We start from the raw sequence: 26,100 nt of genomic DNA, 5'->3' as shown, positions 1-26,100 counted from the left end.
CACCATCACCCCCCAGGCAGCCCATTCCAATGTTTAATCACTCTTTCTGTGAAGAACTTCTTCCTAATGTCCAGCCTAAACCCCCTTCCACAGCTTGTGTCCTCTTTGCTAAGCTTTGCTAACACCTGCTATTGCTGGTTGCCTGGGAGAAGGTGCCAACCCTCACCTGGCTACAGCCTCCTTTCAGGTATTTCTAGAGAGTAATAATGTCTCCCCTGAGCCTCCTGCTCTCCAGGCTGAACAACCCCAGCTCCTTCAGCTACTCATCACAGGGCTTGTGCTCCAGAGCCTTCACTAGTCCAGGTAGACAATATCCCTCCCCTCATACACCAAGCATGTCCCCTAGTCCTAAAAGGAAATCAGGTTGGACAGGCAAGGCCTGCCCCTCCAAAATCCATGCTGGCTGGGTCTGATCTCTTTTTCTGGATAAATAGGTTTTTCATCCAAAACCCTGTGAAAAAGTGTTATAAAGGCAATTTAACCACCTTCTCCCTGGCTGTAGGACAATGTTGTGTTAAATTATCTTCCTAAAATATCAACATAATATTGGGAACATTTGGTGGGTACCTGTACTGGATTTGCATGGCATGTGGTGGAGGGGGCTACAGGGTGGCTTTTGTGACAAGCTGATAGAAGCATACCCCATGTCTGATGGGACCAACACCAGATGGCTCCAAGACCCACCAGTAGCCAAGGCTGAGCCTGTCAGTGACAGTGGTAGCACCTCTGCAATAGCGTAGTTGAGAAAAAAAGTTATTGTGCAGAAGTAATTGCAGTCAGAGAAGAAAAGAGATTAAATATGTGAGAGAAACAGCTCTTGCAGACACCGAGATCAGTGGAGAAGGAGGCTATTTTCAGATCACAGATTATGTTGAGGCCTCATAAGGAACATCAAGTCCAACTCTTCAGTGGCCCACATTGGGATCAATGCCACAACCTCGGTGTTATTAGCACCATTCTCTAACCAGTTGAGCTAAACTCAGGATCATAAAACTCCAGGTGCCAGAGCTGAGATCCCCCTGCAGCCCATGGAGGGCCATGGTGCATCAGATGTCCACAGTGCAGCAAAGGAGGCTGTGACCCTCTAGAGCAGGACCTGGCAGGACCTGTGGATCTATGAAAAGAGGAGCCCACACTGGAGCAGATTTGCTAGCAAGACTTGTGACCCTGCAGAGGGGCCATGCTGGAGAAGCTCATGAGGAACTGGAGGTCATGGGAAGGACTCACATTGAAGAAATTTGTGGAGAATTCTCCAGGGGAGGGACCCCACAACAGAGCAGGGGAAGAGTGTGAGGAGTTCTACCCCTGTGATAGAAGCAGCAGCAACATCCCTTCACATGTGATGAACTGACTACAACCCCATGCCCTGTCACCCTGCTCTTCTGGTGGAGGAGAAATGAAGAAAATTGTGAGTGAAATTGAGCCCAGGAAGAAGGGAGAGTTGGGAAAGGTTTTTTTTTAAAATTTGGGGTTCTCACTATCCTACTCTGATCTGATTGATAATAAATTAAAAATAAATTAATTTCATTTTCCTTAGTCCCCATGTTTTGCCCCTGACAGTAATTAGTGAGTGATCTCTCCCTGTCTTTATCTCAACCCGTGAGGCTTTTGTTATTGTCTCCCTGTCCAGCCGAGGAGGGGAGTGACAGAGCAGCATTGGTTGGCACATGCCATCCAGACAGAGTCAAGCTGCCACAGTACCCCTTTTGTTTCCATCTGGCTTCACTTCATTTGTGTTTTCCTCACTTGTACTCTGTAGCAGACCTTAATGTCAATGCCTGCACAGTGAGGGCTTCCTGCTAAATATTATCTCTAAGAAACAAAGCAGAGACAAATTATGAAGGGCAGAGATAAGGGTGATTACCCTGCTGGCATGCTGAGGATACGGGGCCCACAGGGCCAGTTGCTGCATCAGCCATATGATGGCTAAACTGGCTGCAATCCCATAAGTTTCTTTCCCTTCTAGGACAGATGGGAGCTTTTGAACTGATGGGGGGCAGTGAAGCATCACAGCTTAGTCTTGGACCATTACAAATTATGTAGGAAAAACTATTTGTTGGAAGGAAGCTTCACGGTTTGGAGGGAAAAGAGGAAGAAAAAAAAGTCAGGGAGATGAGCACCTGAGGTACTGCTGAGGAAATGAGAGAAATAAATACAGATTGAAAGTGAAGTAAAAACTCTGAATCACATAATTTAGAAAGCTTGAAAATACAGGGAAAAGGTCTACTGTTCTTGTATCTAATAAAGCATTTTTGTGTTTGCAAATTCACAATATCCATTTCTCAGGCTGATTGTGGTTTTAGTAGTGGGGTGTCCATTTAAAGCTACTGTGATATTTCATATCAAAATCAAAAATAGCAACTCTAGGCTCAGCACAACCACTGATTCCTGACCACAGCCCACTGCCTCTACCCGGGATGCTGAGCAGACTGCTGCCCGGGCTATCAGTGCCCTGCTTTAGCAGCCAGATCCCACAGGCTGGCACTGCTCCCAGCACAGGGAGCAGGTCAGCATCCCATTTTTGCTGGCCTCTCCTGGGAAAGCTATGGCAGCTTTCTTCAGAATTATTTTGTTCCTTGCAGCTTTCTGTTAAACAGGCTGACACTGGCTCTGCTGAAGAGAGGGGAATAGAAAAGAAGCTTTTGTAGCATAACAATGCCGTGTGCTGATGTGCAGTGGGCAATTATGTAACCAACGCTAAATCTTTCTATAATTAGAACAAGCACCTAGTTAGAGTGATCAGAGCTCTTTTGTGTGCGCCTGCACGGGGCTGTGCAAGAAAAACCTTGGCTTGAAAGAAAGATGCTGGCTTGATTTCCCTTCCCTTTTCAACTGGTGAATAAATTAAATCTCAGATTACCCCAAATTGCTGTGAAAGACAAACTGTGAAAAGAGTTTCCTTTTCACTCCTATTGAAGACATTTGCATCCCAGGTGTGAATCTCATGAAATGCAGATGCAAACCCAAAGACTCAGCCTCTCTGTCCCAAGATTTGGAGCAACAAGAGCAGTCAGACTGCATGAAGAGAGGACAGAAGGTCAGCATCAGCCCTCCCTATTGAGAATTTCTTTTTTATATTCACTTTTATGAGGAACAAGACAAGATGCCCACAAAGGCTCACTTATACTAGATATTCCTCATGTATGGAGAGGAGGCATGGGAAAGGAAAACAAAACAGTCCCAGAAATCAGGTAATCCTATGATTTTGTGGACCCAGAGGAGCATCTTAGAGAAGCTATGAAAAGGTATGGTGAGAAATTGCTACCATCCTGTGGATGATCAGCAACACAAATATTGAGGCAGATCTGTCTTCTGCAGCTATAAACAAGTTCAAGTCTAAAAATCCCTGTAGCAATTCCAATTTCTACAAGTTAAAGATGTGTCTAGTGGGATCTCTACTGCTAGGGACCTGTACTTCTCAAATATTTTCTTGTTCTTTTCTGATTTGGTCAGGTTGCTAGATGAAATATTACAAATATCTCTGTATAATGGTTGGCAGATGTGCAAAGCAACATGGAAGATACGAAATGCAGCAATCTCCTACCTGGAGGTAATTCCAGAAGATAACATACTCACACAGGTCTTCTGATAGGTCACCCCATTCTTGGTCTAATTTAAATGGATATTGGCAGGTCTTGCCTTTATATCAGCAATAGAAAGTTCAGAGCTGACTGTGGAAGCCATAAAATTTTAAAATAGCACCTTCTAACCAATCATGCTGTCCAGAGCCAGTATTTAGATAAAACATCTCTTGACAAAAACATGCCCATTGCCCAAGGTCATTCAGTCCCTGTGACTCAGTAGTCTGCAAAGTCTGAATGTGACAATAGAAAGTGATGTGCTCCTTGGAGAGCAGGACTTTACGTGATCATCAAATTCCACTTCTACCAATATTTTTTCCTTCAAGGCCTTTGCTCAACCTTGTTGTGTGGCATCAGTTTAGACAATTGCATGCCACCTCCATATCTCTCTCTCATAATTTCTGTTGTTAAAAAAAATTCCCCTTACTTTATTTGCTAAAGCTGTTGGTGCCTAAAGGGCACTCCACTTCTTCAGGTTGTTGGGAAGGGTCAGTGGGCCAACATGTTCTGTGGGAAATTATCTTATTACTTGGAAGTGGAATGTTTCCAAGACCTTTGCAAAACACCTTCAGAGCCTGTGTTTTTTACAGAAATATATTAAAACATTTTTGCCTGAGAAAGTTTACTTTTCTACAATATGCAAACAAATAACAGAAATTAACCAGCCTTCATTTCAGTCATTCCAGAGAATACAGACATGGCTTGAAGAATTTAAAGATTTTTTTTTTACAAAAGCACAAATAAACCTTGTGATCTTTTTTTTTTTTTCCCCCAGCTATAATTATTCCCTTTAAATGCTGCCTATAACCCCTAAGGGAATATGAAGTACAGTGGTCGTTGATGTGATTGAACCTTTCCATCTAGTTAAATTTCTTCTCTTTCACTGTTTAGCATCCTACCTGTCCATAATTTATCCCTTGAGTTAAGAAGAGTCGTTTATTTTGATCATTTTTATCTGACTATGTGCAGCAACTGGTAGGCATACAGATATCTGATATTAACAATAGCTTATTCTATTACTTTGTATCATCATCTTTATTTGTTACAAGATATTTCATGAACCATTTAATTCTGGATTTGCAAATATGAAAAGTGCTGAAGTAGATAAAAAAGGTGCAGAGGATTTAACAGCCTGAATCTACCCCAAAAGACTCCTTAGAATGCATCATAAATATGTTCTTAAAACCAGCTGTGATATTCTCATTAAACTAAAAATGTCCCTGCTCCCCACCATGCCAAGACCTGCACAGAGCCTGAATTCCTTACTCACCATACCAAGGATCATTTTGGCATGATCATTTTGTGAATAGAGATGCATGTGGAAATCTGATATCATTATTGCCCAGAAAGATATTGTCCAAAAAATATCCTAAAACAGATAGGATAAAACAGATAAAAACAGAAATAAATTAATACCTTTTGTCTTAGAGAGAGATTTATATTTGTGGAATATACGTTTCAGATTCTTAGAACCATTCGTTGCCTAATGTTTCTTTTGAGAGAAGCACATAATAAGCTAAGTTGAAAGAGACACACAAGATCATTGAGTCAAACTCCTGGCCCTGCACAGGACACCCCAAGAATCACATCTTGTACCTGAGAGCATTGTCCTGATGCTCCTTGAACCCTGTGAGCCTTTGTGCTGTGACCACTTTCCTGGGGATCCTGTCCCAGTGCCCAAACACCCTCTGGGGAAAAACCTCTTCCTGATATCCAACCTAAACCTCCCCTGACACAACTTTAGGCCATTCCCTTGGGTCCTGTCACTGTCACCACAGAGAAGAGATCAGTACCTGTGCCTCCTCTTCCTCTCATGAGGAAGCTGAAACTGCAGTGAGGTCTCCCCTCAGTCTTTTCTTCTCCAGGCTGAACACACCAAGGGACCTCAGTCACTCCTCAGGAGGCTTGCCCTCAAGACCCTTCAGGATCTTCTTAGCCCTCCTTTGGACATTCTTTAATAGCTTTAGGTCCTTCTTATATTGTGGTGCCCAAAACCACACAGAGCACTCGAGGGGAGGCTGCACCAGTGCAGAGCAGAGCATAGCTCTGCCATTTGGACAATTGCCAGGTCTGGTTCAGAAAAAGTCCAGACCTAGGAGACACATGAAGATGCACAGAGATCATCACTTCAGAAGGGAATATTATCTTTTCTTGTCCCTCTGTGATTGTGGGACATCAATTTCATCTGAATGTTCCTATATGGGCCCTGGTTGCTCAGGCTTGCCCAGAGCAGACCTGGTAATAATGAAACTGTCTCTTCCCAGAAGATTTCAGCTTTGATTAAAAGAAATCTAGGGATACAAAAGTGAGCATCTCCCACAGTTTTTCAAAGGTTAATCACTCTCATTGTTAAATATTCCAACCTAATTTCTCATTTGAATTTCCATAATTTCCACTTCCAGTCACTGGTTTTTGTTTTGCCTTCCTCTGTGAGATTAAGGCGTGGCTTAATATCTTGCATTTCTAATTTGTACAGGTACATATACAAGATGGTGAAATCTCCTCTCAATATTTTGTAATGAACAAAATATGCTAGATGTTTCTATTTGCTCACTCAGGTAATTTTTGCTTGTAATGTAATGGTCAAACTCCATTGATAAATGGAGTTAACCTCATTCTAATCTGGCAATAGTAATGTTTACCTCTTAAACTTCATTACAAAACAAATTTACTTATTGCATTTCCCCTATACCTCCAGTTAATTATAGCCTTATAATACCTTTATCATCTTTTAACCCTCTTCTACCTTCCAGCATTGTTTTAGAAACTTGAAAATCAAGATCAAGATCAATCCTTCTAGAGCTCACCATACCCCTACTTCTACATCATGAAACTTTTTGTTACTTCATAGCACAAGAAGTTTGCTCTGAGCTGCTTGTCTCTTGTAACCCTCATGGGGCCTTTTCAGAGCCACTGGTTCCTAGCACAGCCAGTACTCAACCCCACATTTCTTACTTACAGATACAAGTTTGCACAATGGCATGTTGAAACACAGCTCATTTAAACGGATTCTACTTGCCAAGTAATCTAGCTCACACTGTATGACTCTCTTCCCAGTACCCCTGAACATTTTGCCACTCATTTTGAAACACACAGACTTCATGAATAACAATTTCATATTGATGAATATGGAAGTTGGTGAGAATGGTGACTAGTATAAATCATAGTATGTCCCTTCCTCTCTAAGTTCCTCAGAAATATCTTATGCAGCATTGATCCACTGCTGACAATTCCTTTTTTATGCTGAAATGCCAGCCACTTCCTGACCCCAGTGGCACACCTCTCCAAGTGCTAATTCTTTAATCAAAACATCATCAGAAGCAGAAGATAGAAATAATGATGTGGTAGTGCATTGCCCCCATGCAGCATCAAATAATGCTCCACAGCAAAGGAATGAGGAGAAATGTCCAAGTAGGAGTGATAAAACATAGTTTTTTCACTGAGACTAGTATAACAGCTTTGGCAACTTCTAAGGAGGAAAGAAGGCTCCCAAGCCACATGGCAATATTGCCAGATATGGAAACAGCTATACTGGTATTTAATGAGTGACAGAAATGGGTAGAAGGAATGACAGATGAGTTTTGCTTAGGAAAATTATTGATAAATGGTGAGTGACAAAGTCTTGTATCTTTAGCTTTGTCTGAAGTGCTCATAAGACAGCAGCTATCTCAGAGTGAAGAGGAAATATCTGTCATTCACAGAGGTGGTGACGGAGCTGCTGTCATCACAATGTTAAGCCAAAAGATGATTCCCACTGGAGATGACGAGTTTGGGCATAGAGAGACTGCGCAGGGTTGCACTTACCTTCTTCCAAATCTCCCCTGTCCTAGAAGTTGTAGTAGATTAATTTAGCCTGCAGGAGTAGTTCACCCTTCAGATTAGAAGATGATAAGGCAGACAAAATGATTAGAGGACTGCAAGACAGTTACTCTGCCATATCATATTCCTGTCTCTTATGGTATGATTTTTAATCTCTGATAGACCATGTTTGTTTTTTTAGATATTCTACCATTTTCTTCCCTTTCTGACTTCTGTTTCTCTTCTAGATGAACCATGCCTGGCTCAGTGGGACTCTTCTGCCTTTGATTCACTAGATGCAATGTAACAATAGCAACCATTATTTAATAGCAGCTTTTAGTTATATATGGTGCTATATATTGCCACTTTAAGTCAAATTGTGATTTTCCTGTGTAAAGTTCTACCTAGCTCCCATGTATTACAACTCCCTGAGAAGTATTTTTCCATGTTCCAAATTTTATTTATACTCTACACCTCTTGATTTGATTTAAAGAACTCCCATGTAACATATGGATGCCCATTTAACATAGACAGCACAATTCCTTTTTAATGCAGAAGTTTTTCTATTTTAAATCAATATTTTTGTGCTGCTTTAATTGTCTCTTCTTCCCTTCACTCCCATGTACCAGTTCAACGAATTCTAAGCAGCAGGTTTCACAATAAATGTTATTCCAATCAATTTGCGCTATATTTTCTGCCTTTTTACTTGGACATTTTCAGCTGGATGAACTGTGAGGTTACGGATTTTTAGTTAGAGACTGTGAATAGTGCAGGGCAGCGGAATAGGACGGCGGAAGAAATGAACGGGGATACTGTAAAACTACAACTCCCAGGATACCTTGCGGCTTATCCGCATGCGCTGCCGTACCTCGGGTGGCGTTACGGAGACTACAATTCCCAGGCCACGCTGCGGGCATGGCGCATGCGCAGGTGTATCCACCTTCCCCCTCCTCGGCGGCCCGGCTGCCGAGCGAGCGGCGTACGCAGTCAAGATGGCGCTCACCAGGTGGGTCGGGCGGGCCCGGCCGGGCCGTGAGGACGCTGCGGCCCCCTCGGCCGGCCCTGGGGTTCCCCGCCGCGCTGCGGGGCTCCACCAGCGGCAGCGGCCGCGGTCAGGGAGCGCGCTGAGGGGCCGCGGCCTCTCCTGGGCCATGGGCCCGTAGGCCGGGCCGCGGCCGCAAGCGGGGGCCGGGCGGGCCCGGCGGAGCCCTGGCAGGAGCGGATTTTGGCCCCTGGTCACGGCTCTTTTTCTTTTGCCTATTCACTGCGGGTGGAAGGAGCTCCTCCGTCTCGGTTGGGTCCGTGGGGTTTTGTCGAGGTTTCTTCACCGTCAGAGAGGGTCTTTGTTCCGAGTTGTGGTGTCTCTCGCAGGGCATGGGAGTGCAGTTCCGGTGGCTGCCCCGGAATCCCGAGTTTCTCTGGGTATCTTCTTAGTAAATGCACAAAAGGGCTCTGTAGACAAGAGGAGCTGTAAAAGGGAAAGTGAAGGAATAGGGGTTCGGTTTGCCTTTGTCAGGAGGTGTCAGGCGTTAAGAGGGGATGTTGTTGTCAGATCTGTTTATAGGTGTTTGCCTTGAGAAAAAGGAAGAGCGGGTCATTGGGACTAAAGACATAGGAACATACTATTTTTTTCTTACTCCTAGTAGTGTGAAGAAAACCAGTGATATATGACATTCCTGTTGGAAAACGGGCATTGTCACTCTTCTGTTCAAACACGATGTGAATGGTGGTGGATTTAGCCTTAGTTTTTGTAGGAATCTTCCAGAATGCTAAGAAGGCACACATTGCCTTTGCCACTCTAATCTCAGAAGCTGCTCTCACGTTTATGAGTGCAACGCTCAAATTTCATAAATAGTTTCTTATTCTGTAGAGATTGGTTGTAAAGAAAGTATTAACTTAGAAAGAAGTTGACTCAAGCATAATTGAGTGTCCAATAGTAAAGTTACCAGAATGAACTTTTTATGTCATTGTCTTTTGGTTGCTGTCTATGGATGTCCAGTTTTCTGCCAGCTCCAACCCAGCTGTCCCAAGATCAGCTAGAACTAGAAGAAAGAGCAAGAGCTCAGAGATCCAGGCAGACTGCTCTGGTCTCATCACGAAGGGAGCCTCCCCCATATGGTTACCGGAAAGGATGGATACCACGGGTGCCGGAGGTAAATATTGAAATTGATACAGTAGTAGTGTGTCTGCTAAGGGGGGAAAAAAATGCTGGAGTGGAAATGAACTCTGAGCACCTTGAATGTTGCTGAGAATTGTGCAAAGCCTTACTATGTGCATCATCCAATCTGCTTGATATATTCTTGTGTTGGGAGAGGTTCTAATCCACTAGATTTCTTAAAACATTTGATGGTAAACAGGATGGTCTGTGTCTACTTCTCTTCAGAGATTGCTGTGTTGTAATATGGAAATATGCCTATGGGTTTACAATCTGTGAACATGAGGTTTCCCTGAGAAAGACATCCATACTGTTCCTCTGTTAGTGTTAAATACACATTCTGGATTATAGCTAAAATAAATGAACATGTGTCTATCAGAGAAGAGAACATTCATGTGTTCTGTTCAAAAAGAGCTGCTATTGGGGGACAAGATTACTGCAGTTGGAAGGAAGCTTAAAAATTAGTCAAATATTTGTTGTTCAGGTATGTTACTGGCTAAAGTGTTTTGGACAATTGTGTTTCATTAGCTGTAATCCTTGCCATTTTAATGTAATGTAAACTGGAACTGCTGAAGGTAGAAAGAAAATACAGTTGTATGGCTCTGATTACAACACTGTTTCAGTACAGTCTCTCACTGTGGGCTGGAAAAACAGTGCAGTTTGAAGTGATACTTGGCAATAACTTCTGAGACCTGCTCTGATGAGGCACAAGCCAGTGCTCTTGGGAACAAGCATGCTGTTGAAGTTTTATTACAGTAGTTCATGTATGATCCTATATTGTTTCCAAATACCATAATTTCACCAGCTTGTAACAATGTCGCCCTCATTTATGTTTGAGTGCTATTTTTGTAAATCCAACACTGTTCTGTGGTAATTCATGTACTTCAAATAGTAGTTGTAGTCACTGAAAGAAAACATTCTTATGTAGGTTCACCATTTAGTCATATGGTGCATATGTATGATGTTGAAAATTGTGCTTTCATTATGCCCAGTATAGGTTTCCCTTCCTACACTGTTGAGTGCTAAAGTTAATATTTTAGTGCTTATTCTTTCTTAATGTTAATAAAGATATTTTTTGAGAAGCCAGGTGCTGAATGTTTGCAAAGAGTTTCCAGCACCACTTATCCACAAATTAATACACATCCCAAAAAGCCTGTTAAGGGCTCCTTTGTGCTTCATAAACAAGTGCAAATTGCAGTAAATGCTTTCAAAGCCTAGCCTTTGTCCAGTGACTGCATTTGATGGAAAATGCAAAACCTGTTCTTAATACATTATGAGTTATGAAAAAAAAAAAAATTGAAGAATGACTAAATTTGGTTCTGGCTAATACTTTAACAACTAATTGTTGAATGTGGGACATCCTGTGGAAAACTTCAGATAATAGAAACTATGTTTCAGGGAGCATTTGCAGATGGTATAAACACATTGTCCCTGTTTGGAGGCCTTCTTGATCATCTCCAGTCTCAGTCCACTCCATCCCAATGGTGGTTACTACCTAGTCACATGGTGAGCACAGGGGGAGATGAATCTGCTCAAGACACCCATTCTTATTTTTTGATCTGTTTTGTTACCAGACTCCATGTAAGCTGTGCCATTGCAGCAGAGAAAGGGATATATGCTCATGCTGCTTTAAGCAAATGCTCCCTCCAAAGTGTTGCTTTTGAAACTGTAGCCTGAAGTTGTTTTGTGAATGGTACCACTGCATCCTCTGTGGTACTGAGCTAGGATGATCTGCTTTAAGAAGTCTTTTTATTATTTATCTGTTTATTAAATGCTTTTACACCTAAAAGTTGTAGGAGAGAGGAATAAACGGTAAGAATATTGGGCTGTTGCGTGCTGACCCAATTTTCAGTGTATTTACACATCAAAGTAAGGGGATGTTTCTCACATGTAGCATTATAAAGATGTGAGCTACAGGCTTTGAGAGAATGGAATGCTTTTTTATTTTCTTCATTACGATGTGAAAAGCAACAAATAACTAGTAGAACTCTTCATAAAAACACTGCTCTCATAAGTATCCACAGTTGCTTTATTTCAGAAGATCAATTTTTACAGTTCTAATTAATAATTCACATGAGAATTAAATAACTAATTTTGTATTGTCTGTAGCGTAGTATTGCCTGCACATTGTAGTCAGTAATATCTGTTCCTACTTTGTGCAGGAAATAATTACTTGAAAATGTCTCTACATTTCAATGTCTTTTAATAACTGTAAGTTCTCTCATTAATTGCTCTCTTATCAGTGAAATAATAAAGTGACAGGAGCATTCTTGCCAAGTTAGTTTTTGTAGAAACCAATCTGCTCTTCCATTCCATTTCACATCATTTTGTCTTTTGGGCATTCACTACTTTTTCTTTTCTGTAGGATTTTGGAGATGGGGGTGCTTTCCCAGAAATACATGTGGCCCAATATCCATTGGATATGGGCCGAAAGAAGAAGATGTCCAATGCTTTGGCTGTTCAGGTGGATGCAGAAGGAAAAATAAAATACGATGCAATTGCTCGACAAGGACAGTCAAAGGACAAGGTAATATTTCTTCCAGTATGTCAGCTGGCATGTATACTTGAAAAAGTTGTATGTACACATTGCAGGTACTTGAACTCATTGGTCTGGCATTAGCCACATGGATTATGTCCTCTTTTCTTATTTAAGAATTAAAATAATGTCAGAGAGAAATTGTGATCTTCTCTGTAATATAATTGAAAGATATGGCAAAAATAGTGAAAATCTCTACACAGAATTTCGTTGATGGCTTAGCAGTTTTCATTTTCCAGTGAAGGCAAGAAGCTGAAAAGAGTTTTGTGCCCTCATTTCAGTGTGTAGAGAGAGGGGGCAAAAAACTGGACAGAAAACACAGGTCAGCCTTTAGAATACTGCACCTTCTGTCTTACTGATCTAATATTTGATGGTTCTGGCTGCTTTCAGAGGTTTTGGGTCCTCTGTTTTTGCTATTGTTGTTTAATTGCAGCAGAAAGTATTGCCACTGGTTATACTGCAAAAATTTTGTGCTGAGTTCAGGATAGCAAGATTCTCATGGAGTTTTTTTAGGGGGAAATTCAACTTCCTGTATCCAGGAGCCTTTCTACAACCAAGCGATGACACTTGAGGTCCTAACTACTTTTGAGGAGATCAGGTGCTTGGGTTTCCCAAGTGTACTTTAAGGAGTATTTACACCTTCCTTTTCAACTATAACCAAGTGGGCTATGTGGACTTGGATTATCTTATGCAGGTTTTGGGAGCTGGAGAACTGCTAAGGCCTGATGAAGTGTGTGACCAGATGCTTCTTCCAGCAAGCATTTTCTTTAAAGAATAGGGTAACATAAAGAAAGTCTAAACAGAGTGTTAACTACAAAGAGTGTTTTAGCTAATAAATGTGAATGCCTGTTGTCAAAATAATTTGACTTATTGGGCTTTAAATTAGGGTGTCTCAAAAAGGTTATGGTTATGTGATATGCCCCATGTCTTAGTACATTGGAGGAAGGGAGGAAACTAAAATACAAACTTTACTTCTCAAACGAAAAAATAGGATGGGCATTCTAAGAATATCAGGGGAAATACTTTTAACATATAAATTTATTGTTTTGAATAGATTCTACAGCCAGTAGGATTTTATATTTAATTAATACTCTGAGTGTCAAAGCATCACAACTTGCATATCTTTATCCTATGTCTCATATGTTACTACAGTACCTTTGAAAAAGATAAGTGCAAACTGGACTGCATGCTGTCATGAGGAAGAAAGTAATTAGACTAAACAGAAAAAACCAGCAGTGGCAGTATTTTTATTGAGGGAACTTTTCTTGGAGTTCCATCAGGCTTTATCTAATGTCTGGAATTATTTTTCAAGAGGAAGATGTTAAAATACTAGTTCTACTTGAAGAATTTTTTTACTAAATATTTGATACTTCATGCTAAATAGAAATCTTGATTTGTTGAAAGCATTCAAAATAATGTCAAGCAGAAAATTAGAAAATAAGTAATCATACCAATTTTGAGGAAGCTGCAGGCCAAACAATAAGAAAAAAATTCATGTAGTTAAACCTTCATTTTTACAACTTGTCAGGTATTTTAAACAATTTCACTGGAAACAGCAGAACGACTATTGCTTGATTTTATTTGCTTTGCAGGAGAAAGTATTGGTAGAGATGTCATAGGGAGCAGTTTTTCAGTGATCTGTATTGAGTTGAATAATGTGGAATATTTTCTTTTAAGAGCTTCTGATAGTACGATGTCAGTAGGATTAGATCCAGAAGTTTCATTTTGCAGAGAGCTGTGGCCATAATTCAGTATTTCTTCAATCTTAATACTTAGAGCTAAAAGAAACAGATACTTAGCAACCTGCCAGAAATGAGATGGAGTTTATGAACCTATTCTAGGAGCTACTTGTTTGGTCCGAGTTAGGAAGCAAATTTTGCTTTCACTACAGCTTATGGATTTTTTTGTAGTTGAATTTAGTATTCTGCTTTCTTGTAGAGGCAGGAGCTCCATCACCCAGCCCCTATCTCTAGATGACTTGTCAGCAGTTTCTACTATTGCAGTGGTTCATCTCCCTTGCATCTGTTCCCTTACATATTTAAAAAATAGTTGCTTCAGAGAATTTTCCTTGAAAAATACTGACAGAAATGCGATAGTCTGACAAGCCTCCTGTTTGGGTTTGGCAGAAAGTCTGCTAGACATGAAATGCTGGATAACATTGACAGGCTGGATGCATGATCTTATGGATCTGCGGATGGAGTTCCGACTGGTTGTCGAGATGAAGGATTTCTAAATTCTTTCAGTACTTCCTCTATTTACATTACTAAAAGCCAGGCTAAAATAATGCATCAATAGTGATATACTTTGCTGTCCCCTTATTAGGAAAATAAGAACATGTAATTGCATCCTGTGTTTTTATGAAGACAGAAGGAAGAGTGAAATCAAGAAATGGAACTGTTAGGTCCCTTTTTTCCAGCAAGAATAACTTTATATGCTGAAGTTGGATTTCTTCTTTGTGGCCCAAGGCTGTGGCTTATTTGTTAGAGGAGGAAAAAACAATCATGAAACTTATTTACAGGGCTGGTTTTTTTGGGTTTTTTTGGAGATTGTTGATTCAATCAAAACATTTACAACACAGTAGTTACATTGTTGAAGGAAGTCCTATAACAGCTATGGAACAGGTCAAGAGAACCTGTTCAAATAATCAAAAGTGTTACTTAATTGCAACTTACTTGCTTTTGTAGCATAGTTTGGTTTGAGAGTTTGTTGCCAGTTTTTTATCTGGTGTGTGTACCAGGCTTACAACCCGGTGATCTTAATGATTTCTAAAATTTTATATGTTTCATGTGGAGAAACCATTCTTTGACAAGGAAGGAATTAATGGTGCATTGCTTGATAGTAAATTCTTGATTTGCATATAGGATTGGTGAGCACTGTACAGGGCTAGTTGGGATATATAGAACAAAATATGTTGGGGATTTCTGTGTAGCAAATTAAGAAATTTCTGTCAAGATACTTGCATCTGTCAAGTGCCTTGTGAGACTCTGTGATTGATGTCTAAATCCTGCCATGGGGTATAGTATGTTAGCCAGTTAGGTAATAATATTCTCTTTCTGATTGCAGTAGCATGCAGATTCCTAATTGCTGCCTGTTAACGCTGCCCCAGCCAGGGAATCACGTAACTGTAGGAAAATTTGAGGTTTTTCTTTCTGCCTAAAAGGAAATTCTGCTTTTCAGTAGAAGAGTGAAATATCTACAACTCAGGCTGATGCTTCCTTTCAAATTTTGTAGATTGAAAAATGGTAGTGGGATGGGTATAATACAATATCAAACAATCCTAGTCTCTTCTTTATCTTAGATGAATGAAACATTACTCATTAAGCAAGATAAATGTCTAGAAAAACAACAAAAAAAAAGTGAATTCTTTATCTGCCTCTTTGTATCACTTCAGAAAAGAACTGCAATTAAAACATGCGCGTGTATCAAGTTTTTGATGGCAGAAATATTTGTATTTCTGTTAAAATATATTAAACTATTTTAGAATAGTTTAATCTATATTATATATTTATTCCATAATAAAGCATCTTGCCGTTTGCATGTGATACTTCAGAGTTTAAATAGGTCATATAGATCATTTGTACCTCACTGTAGTTTTTAGATCACTCTTGAACCATCACAAGGAGTACCTTCTTTTATTTTCTTTTTTTGTCTTTTGGGATGCTCTAAAGCTCCTTCAGTATACTTTGTTCTTATTCTTCAGCAAGACACTTGGACTTATGAGTTAATTACCTTAGAGGAACACTTCTCTTCATATGTCCTTCATTCAGCTCTGACAAGCTACAATATTACTGATACTAATTCAAAGGATTAAAATTTTAGGAGTGAAGGCTGAGAAACAGCAAATGGCTCTCGTGTGGTTAATTAATGCTGTAGCTAAAAGTCAATTTTGTAGTTGGACATCTACTGTATAATGAACTTGAAATAATAGTTCTTGACTTTTAACTCTTTGAACTAAAATTTCCTATTTTGTTGGATACATGTGAAGCATTAATATAATACAATATATTTTTCCCTGAAGGCATTTAATAATATTCTTTCCCCGTATTAAAAATGGGGACTTAAAGCTGCCAGCAGCTAGCTTTATGTTGTGTGAAAACTCAAGTACCTATATAAGGGAAAGTGTCAAGACCAGATTTCTCAAGTATTTATTTTTTCAAGAAAATAGTAAATATAATGAAATTTTAAAATCCAGATGCTGGAAAATACTTGTATCAAATTACTGAGTAATTCTTGAAAGCAAAAATATGCAGGGTTTTATCAGTTTGGGGTCCCTAAAAAAGGAAGACACTAGGAATGGGAAGCAGAAAACTGCTGTCTAATGCCAGTTCTGAGAGCAACTTCTACAATTATATTTAATCAGATCACTTTGTTTCTTCGATTAGGCTGTCTGTAAAATGGGGTCCAGAGTGTTTATGAGAGTAATTGAAAAACGGGTAATCATAATGCATTTACAGTTGTATATTAATTTTAATTAGTACCCAAAGTATGGTCTAAGCCTGAAGCACTTCCTTTGATATGTGTACATTTATTCCTGTTCACCAGCACTAGTAAAATCTAATGTCTTCCAGGTTATTTACAGCAAGTACACAGATCTTGTGCCAAAAGAGGTCATGAATGTGGATGATCCTGAACTGCAAAGACCAGATGAGGAGGCAATTAGAGAGGTATTGTATGCACTGATGTGCCTGGTTAGCAGTGGTGTGCTTTACGTGTTGTAATGGGATGAGATGTACACTGTGATATTTTTTCTTCAGATAACAGAGAAGACAAGAGCAGCCTTGGAGAAATCAGTCTCCCAAAAAGTTGCAGCAGCCATGCCAGTTCGAGCTGCTGACAAACTAGCTCCTGCACAGTACATTCGGTATGTAGTGCTGGTGTTTGTGTAAGATAATGTGATATACAAAATGGGTTACGGAATTATGGCACTTTGAAGGAGTCATTGTTTTAGCAACAAAACACAGATTTGCCAGGGATCACTATTAATGATGCTTCCCTGAAAGCAAAGTAATTACTGCAAGTTTCAAGCCATAAAAGATAACCTGGTAGCAAAGTTCTTCCTTCACAGAAAATGAGCAGTTGGAAACAGTTGGACTTGTGAGGAGGCTGATACTTATTTATAATGATTTCCTGTTCAAACATGGAAAAATTTCATGGCAGAGTTACACTTGGCTTGAGGTTAATTCTGAAAAAAAAGTATGTGATGAGGTTCTCAATGAACAGTAGGAAGACTCCAGGGCTTCACAGACATAGGTAGGGAGTATTGTGACAAGCTATGTATACTGTACTTGTTTTTCTTCTGTTTCAGAATTAAGGTTGAAACAGGAGAATATAGACCTGAAGAAAAGTTACATTCTGTCTGGTGTAACTGAGTCTGCACTCAGTGCAGTATCACCTGTGCTATCACCTGCTGCTGACATTCATAGTGGGGTAGTTTTAAACTGTTGTAGATAAATTGAAACCACAGCTAGAGCAGTGAACTGAGTAAAGATAGAGGTGGGAAAGGAATATGTAACTGTGTGCAGAGAGCTGAGCACTCTGTTTTATTCAGGTACACACCATCTCAGCAAGGAGTTGCATTCAACTCTGGAGCAAAACAGAGAGTTATTCGGATGGTGGAAATGCAGAAGGACCCTATGGAGCCTCCAAGATTCAAGTAAGTATTCACAGCTTCCTCATGGCAAATAGAAGATTCTGAAGTGTGTTTCTGTGCAACATGCTGATTGTAATTGTAATTGTTTTCTTAATTGCTCAGAATTAACAAGAAGATTCCACGAGGACCACCATCTCCTCCAGCACCTGTAATGCACTCTCCAAGTAGAAAGGTATGAAATGGCATAGGTGTTCTCAGTTTTGAATGCTTAGGTGGGTCCACAAATTCTTCTTTGATCTAGTTAATTTCTGTATACTTTCTCATTACTGATCTTTTGATGTGATGTAAAATTATAAACTTGGTGCCCAGTGCAGTCTTTTTATTTGGTTTTTTTTTTTTTTTTTTTTTTTTTTTTCATTTGGGCAGTTCTGAAAGTAGCTGTCTTTTCAATTATCGTGTCAAAGGTTGAGTAGATGTCTCATATATTTTATGTAGGGCTGCATTGCTGAATTTGTTCATGGCATGAATGAGTTGACCAAGGCTTTAGCCTGGGTACTCTTTAGACAACACTGTAAAGCTATTCCTTAATAACACTAACTTGTGTCATTAAGGGTTAGCTCCTTCTGAGAGATGAGTACAGTGGTGGTTCATCGGTTTGGTACAACTTGAACAGCTGCTAAATGTGCATATGTTAAGAAGCTGGTTCTGAGTTATGGCCTGTGTGATGAAAGCTTGAGAGGATGCTGAAGAGCTGTCAGGACTTTATTCAGTGTTCGCTGAATAAAATAGTGCAAAAATAAATCCCATGGCAGTGGGTTTGGAACCAGCTTATCACTAAGGTCCCTTCCAATCAAACCATTCCTTGATTCTGTAATCTTACTGCTGCTAAGAAGAGTTGGGATTTTGTTATGGAGTCATGAACTTTCTACTCTAACTTACTTTAATAGTTTCATTTCAATACCTGCCTTTGAGAAAGAAAATATAAATCTGAAGATGACTTTGCTTTTTCTCTTAAATCAGATGACTGTGAAAGAGCAGCAAGAGTGGAAAATTCCTCCGTGCATTTCAAACTGGAAAAATGCAAAGGTAATTAAGTTGTCATAAATTTATTTTTCTAATGTTGCACCCTGATGGCAAACTTCTGTGAATGATTTAAGCTTGAATAATAATTACTTCTAACATCTAGAGTTAGGTAAATTGGCTGCTTCCAGCATGGAGAACACATGATTATACAGTTAATTTTTCTTCAGTTTGGCATGTAAGGGTTGTCCAATTGAGAGTATAGAATGGAGGATAAATATGTTGCTTCATGGTAGATTATAAATTTTCAGAGGAAAAAATTTTATCAGTTAAAATCCCCATAATAGTGCAGTCCAAAGTCAAAATCTCTCAAGGCTGCAAAGTAAAGCTATCTAAACTGAAAAAGAGCAGAGTATCAGAGACCCAAGCATGTTTCTTTTTAATTCTGCAGTCCATATTTCTGGAATGTTTTCCTTGTTGCATTCATTCATTAACCAATTTTTATCACTGGTCAGCTAGCTATTTTTATTCCTTGTTTGAGTGGGTATGTCCTGTCCCTTTGATTTTTATCAGTCATTAAGTTTATGTTCTAGAAGGGAGAGAACTTATTTGCTGCAGTAACTGGTCTAATCATTCTGAAACATACTAAACTGTTGTCCTGAGACAGCCTCTTCAATTGGAGGAAGGAAAAGCTGCATGTTTGAATGTTACTTTTTTTCCCTACCCCAACACAGCTGTCTAACTGGGTCTGATGCTAATTAGGAGATCAAATTTTAGGTTACAGATGCTAAAACCAAAGAAAAAATTTTGTAGAGCTCACTAAAAAAATCTTAAGATATAATCTATAAATAATTTTGAATTTGAGCTTTGGAAAACCAAATTGGCATTTAGTGTGTTTTACTTTTGCTGGCTGCCTTGTCCCTTTCCTTCTCATTTTGAATCAGCGACTCTCTTAACAGGTATGAAAACAGTTTAGGTAAAATAATTTTTTAAGCACAATATGGTAAAACAGCTTAGAGACTGGAGAAGCTATTTGTAGTTCTTAACAAAAACCAAAAAGTGGACTTTATCACTTGAAAACTGTCTTTTGTCCTAAGATGAACCTTGAAGGGAAGCTGTGATTCAGATTTGGTGGGAGGGTGGAATTGCAGTGAAGCTGGCAAGAATTTGAAGTACATATGAAAATGAGATCCATTGAGACATAATAATGATGGGCAGTGAATTTTGTATTCTTACACGACAAATACAGTAATGCTTGTTACTGCAAATAGTGTTTCTATGATTAACTGTCTCTCTGTTTCCACTGTAGGGTTACACCATTCCATTAGATAAGCGTCTGGCTGCAGATGGCAGAGGATTGCAGACTGTTCATATTAATGAAAACTTTGCCAAACTTGCTGAGGCACTCTATATTGCTGACAGAAAGGTAGTTCTTTAAACTGCTTTGTTCCATATAGTTTTACCATCTTTGTATGTTATTTTCCTTCAGAAAATCAGCTGTGAATAGGCTATAGCTTTTTGATTTGTCCTGCTTCTTTGATAATGTAAAACATAAGGCCTTATCCCCACTATCTGAATCGTGGGCTCAGCGTGGGTTGTTATTCGAAGTCATGGGTCTTGTTTCTCAGCTCTTAACTGCTGTGGCTGATGGGCTTTAACCTTCCTATTTTGACTTCATTTCTGTCCTGTTTGCTGGCTAACTCCATGACAGACCTGCTTTTATCCCAGGTGCTATGCTTTCTGTATTTTTAACCTTTGTCTTATTTGTGCAGGCTCGTGAGGCAGTAGAGATGCGTGCCCAGGTGGAGAGGAAGATGGCTCAGAAAGAAAAGGAGAAACACGAGGAAAAGCTCCGAGAAATGGCTCAGAAGGCCAGGGAGAGAAGAGCAGGGATCAAAACCCATGTTGAAAAAGGTACAGCTCTTTGTTATTTAGACATTATGGCTTTTTTTTACACTCTGAAGTGTGGGTTTGGAGCAATAATCTGAGAACTGAACCAGCTGAAATTTCTAAGTATGACATCAGTTTGTGTCTTTATTGGTTAATTCACTGGCTGGTTTGATGGGATGCAGGTTTGAACCTCACATCAGTATGTTGGTATATGCAGGTTTAGGACACTTGAGAACTTTGGAATTAATAATACATCAGTGCAAATGATAGCTTTCATGGACAGTTTTAAACTATTTTTTTAAGCTTATTGCAGATGAAGAGCAGCTTTGTCTAGAAGAAATGAATAATCTTTAAGTTTTCCAAGGTGGTAAATGCAATATTCTGGCTCTTACACTGTTGTAACTGATCTTGCAGAGCTGCAATTTTGTTGGCCAGTAGGCCCCAATAAACCCTGCTGCCAACTTAACTAAATTGTCTCCATTGTGACAAGTCTTATGTTCTGGTTGAAATTACACTTCAAAGATCAGGATGATGAACTTAGAGAGCAGTTACGATCTCTCCAGAAGGTGGAGGGATCTGATCGTATAATGCCAAATCCTGCAGCTGGGATGTGCTAGCCTCTTACCAGCAGGCTGGGGGCTGGCCAGCTGGAGAGCCACTCTGTTGGAAAGGACCCAGGAGTTGTAGTGGACAATGTGCTGAATATAAGCCAGCAGTGTGCCCTGGCAGCAGTAATGCTAAGGGCATACAAAGCTGCATCTGCAGGAGTGTAACCAGTAAGTCAAGGGAAGTAATAATTTTAGACTGCATCTGGAATACTTTGTGCAGTTTATGGGCCTCCAGGTACAAGAAAGACACTGATAAACGGGAGTCAATGCAGTGGAAGGCCATCAGAATGGTCATGGGGCTTGAGTAACTGCCTGTTCAGGAGATGCTGAGAGAATAAAGCTTGTTCTGCTAGGAGATGATGTGCCATTGGGGCCAGATAATGGGAAGGTTATGCACTAGGTCCTCCCACAATGATTCCTAAATGATTATCACAGCTCTTCACCAAGTTGCATGGTGCAAGAGTAAGAGCGTGGTCAAGAGTTGAAGGAGGAGGTTTCAGCTATGTGTCAGGAAACAAATTTTCACCATGAGGACAAAATAGCAGTGGAACAGGTTGCCTAGGAAATCTGTCAGTCTATCCTTGCAGGTTTTCCTCACCTGAGTGGGAAAAAGCCCTGACCAACCTGGTTTGAATTCAGCATTGCAAGCAGGAGGTTGTGAATTTGACTCCCTCCCCAACTGATTGATTTTCTGATTCATATTGCATCACTGAATGTTCTTCAAAAATCCCTGCATGTTTCAGTGATATTTTTACACTTAGAATTATTATATAATGATCTGTAAATGTTTTAGGATATGAATTCCTAGATGGACAATTATTCTAAGCTCTTGGAAGTTGGAAGAACATAGTTATTAAGATATATCTGCTTTGGCTTACCAAGACAGTCATTTGCTTGAGGCATAAGAAAGCTGTGGTGTTTGTGTGTTCAGTTTATTTAAAGTGTAACATTTTAAATAGTGCTGAGGTTCACTACACTAATGTAAAAAGAATACTGAATTGAATTACTGTGCCAGTGTTTGTGGCATAATTTATTCAAACTTCAAGTATTTGTCTATAATGAGCAATCTTGTACTTGTTCAGAGGATGGAGAAGCCAGAGAAAGAGACGAAATCAGACATGACAGGCGCAAAGAGAGACAGCATGACAGAAATCTTTCCCGGGCAGCCCCTGATAAAAGGTGAGTCGCAAAAAAATCCTGGTTTATTCCTGCACTGGCTTCCCCACTAGAGAACCTGTTACTGGGCTTTCCTTTTCTTGATGTAAGTGCCTGAATTTGTATCTTATGGAGATACTCAATGGTATGAAGCACAGCTCATTCATTGTATGAAAATACATTCTGTGTTAAAATACTGCAGTACTGTTTTCAAAATAGGGAATATTCCACATGAATGGGAGAGAGGGGTGTGCTGTGTTGGTTTTGGATGGGTTTTTCTTTACCAGGACTTCAGTATGTTCAGGTTTAATTAACATGTTGACAGCAAAGATTGAAACCTGAATCTTGTAATTTTGGTGAGACCACAGTTATCAATAGTGGCTTTGTTTCTTCAAGCTGTTAATTTTAAGCAATCTTAGATTTATGAAGGTAGGCTGAAGTATCTTATTAGCTGAAGCCACTGAGATTTCTGAGTGCAAATAGTTTCTGGATGCTTAAAATCTCTAATAAGTTGAAATTGGATTGCTCGGCCTTTCCAGAATATAATTACACTGATTCTTGCAAAAAATAAATATGACATTTCAGACCAAGTCAGCTTGATGTGAATTGCAGATAGTGGAAAGCAAATTTAAATGTCATGCCCAGCTGAACATAACTTTTCCAAATGTTTCCTTTGCCAGGAGACAAATTTTAAATGTTACCTAGTAAGGAAAAGCAACAGTCAAAATCTGGCTCCTGAGGCAAATCGTTAGCAAGGAATACACGATCAGGTTGCAATTGAGCATGTCAACAAGTATGGTTTACTGACCTCATAAAACTTTCAAATTTTTAATTCAGGTCAAAGCTGCAAAGAAATGAGAACAGAGATATCAGTGAAGTTATTGCCCTGGGGGTGCCCAACCCCAGGCCATCCAATGAAATCCAATATGACCAGAGGCTGTTCAACCAGAGCAAGGTAAAATACCATTTCACAGCTGTGCAGCTTTCTATGAGAACATGCTCATCCTTCCTTTGTGGGTACAGCTAGAATACTAAAGGGAGCCTGTTCTCATGGTTGGTGTGATACATTAAAAAATAAAATTTTTACATAAGTGATTAGGAAACTATTGATTTTCTTTATCCAGAGCCTATGCAGAAAAAAAATGAATATTCTAAGTGTGTAGCTGGATTAAAGCATTTTTGTTGTGATATTTTTTCACTTGGGAGTGGGGAGAAAAACTATTTTGCCTTCAAGCTGCAGTGACCTCATTTTCTTCTCTTGTACAAAAGTACTGACTGAATAGGAAATCTGCTTTCAGAGAGAGCAAGTAAATGCTTTCTATTCCCATTGCTGCTTGTGTTAATACTGTGAAGATACAAACAGTTAACAGCAACATTTATTTTCCCTGAATTTTATACTATTCAGAGATGACAAAATAGATTTGGCTTCAGCAAATCCCTCAATAGACCTGCAGTTTGTCAATCACTCTTTTTCATGTCTCCAATGAAAGACTTGCAGGCAAGAAGGGAAAGCTGATGAACCAAAAATGAAAAAGCAGACACTTCTACTTTCAGAGTTTTTATAAGCCTCTGTGTGATTTGGATCAGTCAGCTTAAATCATGTTTTCCAGAAATTCTGAATAATACACATTTCTGTATGGTTGTACTTAGTTATTGCAGACAGCTGTACTTGCAGGGCAGACTGAAATGATCCATTATTCTGAAACGTGGATGGCCTGCAATCCTTCCTGTTGCTATCCAGAAGAGTAGGACTGAGGCTTGTAGTATTATGTTCTCTAGACTTAATCCCAGACCAAAACCTACTCATGTCCTCATAAAGGGCTTGGACTTATTTGAAATCAGTCATAAATCACATGGTGTCATCTTTGTGTAACTGTGTAACATCATCAGTGTATTGTGTTATTAGAAAAAGTTTTTGTCAATCAACTTGTGCTGTCCTGTTCTTCTTCACAGGGGATGGACAGTGGCTTTGCTGGAGGAGAGGATGAAATTTATAATGTTTATGACCAGCCTTGGAGAAGTGGCAAGGATATGGCCCAAAATATCTACAGGCCAAGTAAAAATGTGGATAAGGACATGTATGGTGATGATCTAGAGGCTCGAATAAAGACCAACAGGTGAGGAAATAAATTTAAGAAATATTTTAAATTAGTACTCTGAAGATAGTCAACTGAGCATCATCTTGTCCTGCAGGTTTGTTCCTGACAAAGAGTTTTCCAACTCGGACCGTAACACCAGAGGCAGGGGCAGAGATGGACCAGTTCAATTTGAGGAGGATCCATTTGGTTTGGACAAGTTTCTGGAAGAAGCTAAGCAACATGGTGGTTCTAAACGGCCATCAGACAGCAGCCGCCCTAAGGAACATGAGCATGAGAGCAAAAAGAGGAGGAAGGACTGAATGCCTCTGCTCATTGAGAGGTAGGGAAATGGACTGCAATCTTGGACATCATGCAAAAAGGATTTTTAATATTGGGTGTACAGGAGGATGGCGTTGTAACGCAACAGTTCACAATTCTGGCCGTGTGGATATATGCACATACTAATTCTTCAGCTACCCGAGGAGAGAGAAGACATGGAGACCACTTTGAAACATTTCATAAGGGAATTAATTGTTCTTTAGCAAGTTCTCTGACTTGGCTGATTTCCCACTGCCCAGCATCACAGGGTAAGACTGTAGCCCCCTTCCTACAGCTTGAGTTTTTGTAGGTAGCTAAAGCTTTGACTTGATCTGTTCAAAACTTTCCTTCTGTATATAATGATCGTCATATGCTGTAACAGATGCTGGGATATTAATGATTCAGTGTTTTAGTATGGCTATACAGTTTAGTTCAACAAGGGAGGGGAAACAGCTGGATTCTGTTTGAAAGCAAGTACTCATTCATAGTTTCTCAGTAATCTTTATTTTAGTTTCTTTACATTTAGTAAAATAAAGCCTCCTTCCACCACTCACTCACTCAGACTCTTTCTCTGACTGCGTCTTCTATGGATCTGCTGTTTGAGAGTGAGCTGAAAACAATGGAAATTACTGAAATTAGCTTTTCATTTCTGATTACCCAGAACACTGATACAGAAAGCAGAAGATACATTTATAACCAATTCAATTTCAAAAGCCCCAAGCCAGGGCTTTCCTGACAGGAAAGTTGAGCATATATGCACAGCAATTGCTATTTGTACCAGCACAATGCATCTTAAAAGCTTGTGCTTTCACAACTGGAATTAATAAAAAGTGATTGTCTAAACCTAGCCTAGAAAAAAGTAGGAAAACTGCTCATGTATTCTAGAGCAGCCTGCATTTTTTAAGAAATAACTACTGCTTGCTTTCTGCTTTTTATTTCACTTATAAAGAATCCTCTTAGCTTGCACCTCTTGTGAGAGTATAGTCTTTGAAGCTTAGGCAGATAGCATGTGGCTATCCTTACAGCTTCAAGAATTAAAAGTAGAATTTTTCAGGAAATTGACACTAAATGCTATGCTATTTCTTACCCAATTTGGTTATTGCATACAGGTAACATCCTAGTTCAGCAGAATTTATGAAGGACCAGCCTACTGCCAATTTAATCACAGTTTAAGGAGTCTTAATTTCTGCTGCCATTTTTGTTCCGCAGTTGGAACTGGCAGGTTGGTGGTTCTTGGGAATAGGTACTGAAGGAACCACAACCAACAATGCAGCAATATGAACCATGGCAAACAAAGTACTTTACCACAATTAAAATACTGCATCACACTGTCAAAAGGATATTGAAGAATTCAGGCAGCCATTGACTCAC

The 26,100-nt window shown here is 39.6% G+C and overlaps 1 protein-coding gene across 1 annotated transcript; it reads left to right on the top strand.

The window, feature by feature from the left end:
- Positions 1–8,301: 8,301 nt before the first annotated feature.
- On the top strand, positions 8,302–25,282 carry SNW1 (SNW domain containing 1; the record flags this gene model as incomplete). Its single annotated transcript, XM_079308118.1, is given in 15 exon segments — positions 8,302–8,337; positions 8,339–8,385; positions 9,379–9,532; positions 11,900–12,061; positions 16,639–16,734; positions 16,825–16,931; positions 17,619–17,723; positions 17,823–17,892; positions 18,681–18,746; positions 19,990–20,106; positions 20,453–20,594; positions 22,261–22,357; positions 23,171–23,288; positions 24,287–24,450; positions 24,527–25,282. Coding segments are annotated over 15 exon segments (1,686 nt in total). The 3' UTR covers positions 24,732–25,282.
- Between the last annotated feature and the right edge of the window lie 818 nt (positions 25,283–26,100).

The sequence above is a fragment of the Erithacus rubecula genome (assembly GCF_903797595.1).
Source record: "Erithacus rubecula genome assembly, chromosome: 6".
Classification (NCBI taxonomy): Eukaryota; Metazoa; Chordata; class Aves; order Passeriformes; family Muscicapidae; genus Erithacus; species Erithacus rubecula.
This window is presented reverse-complemented; position numbering and strand designations above follow the sequence as displayed.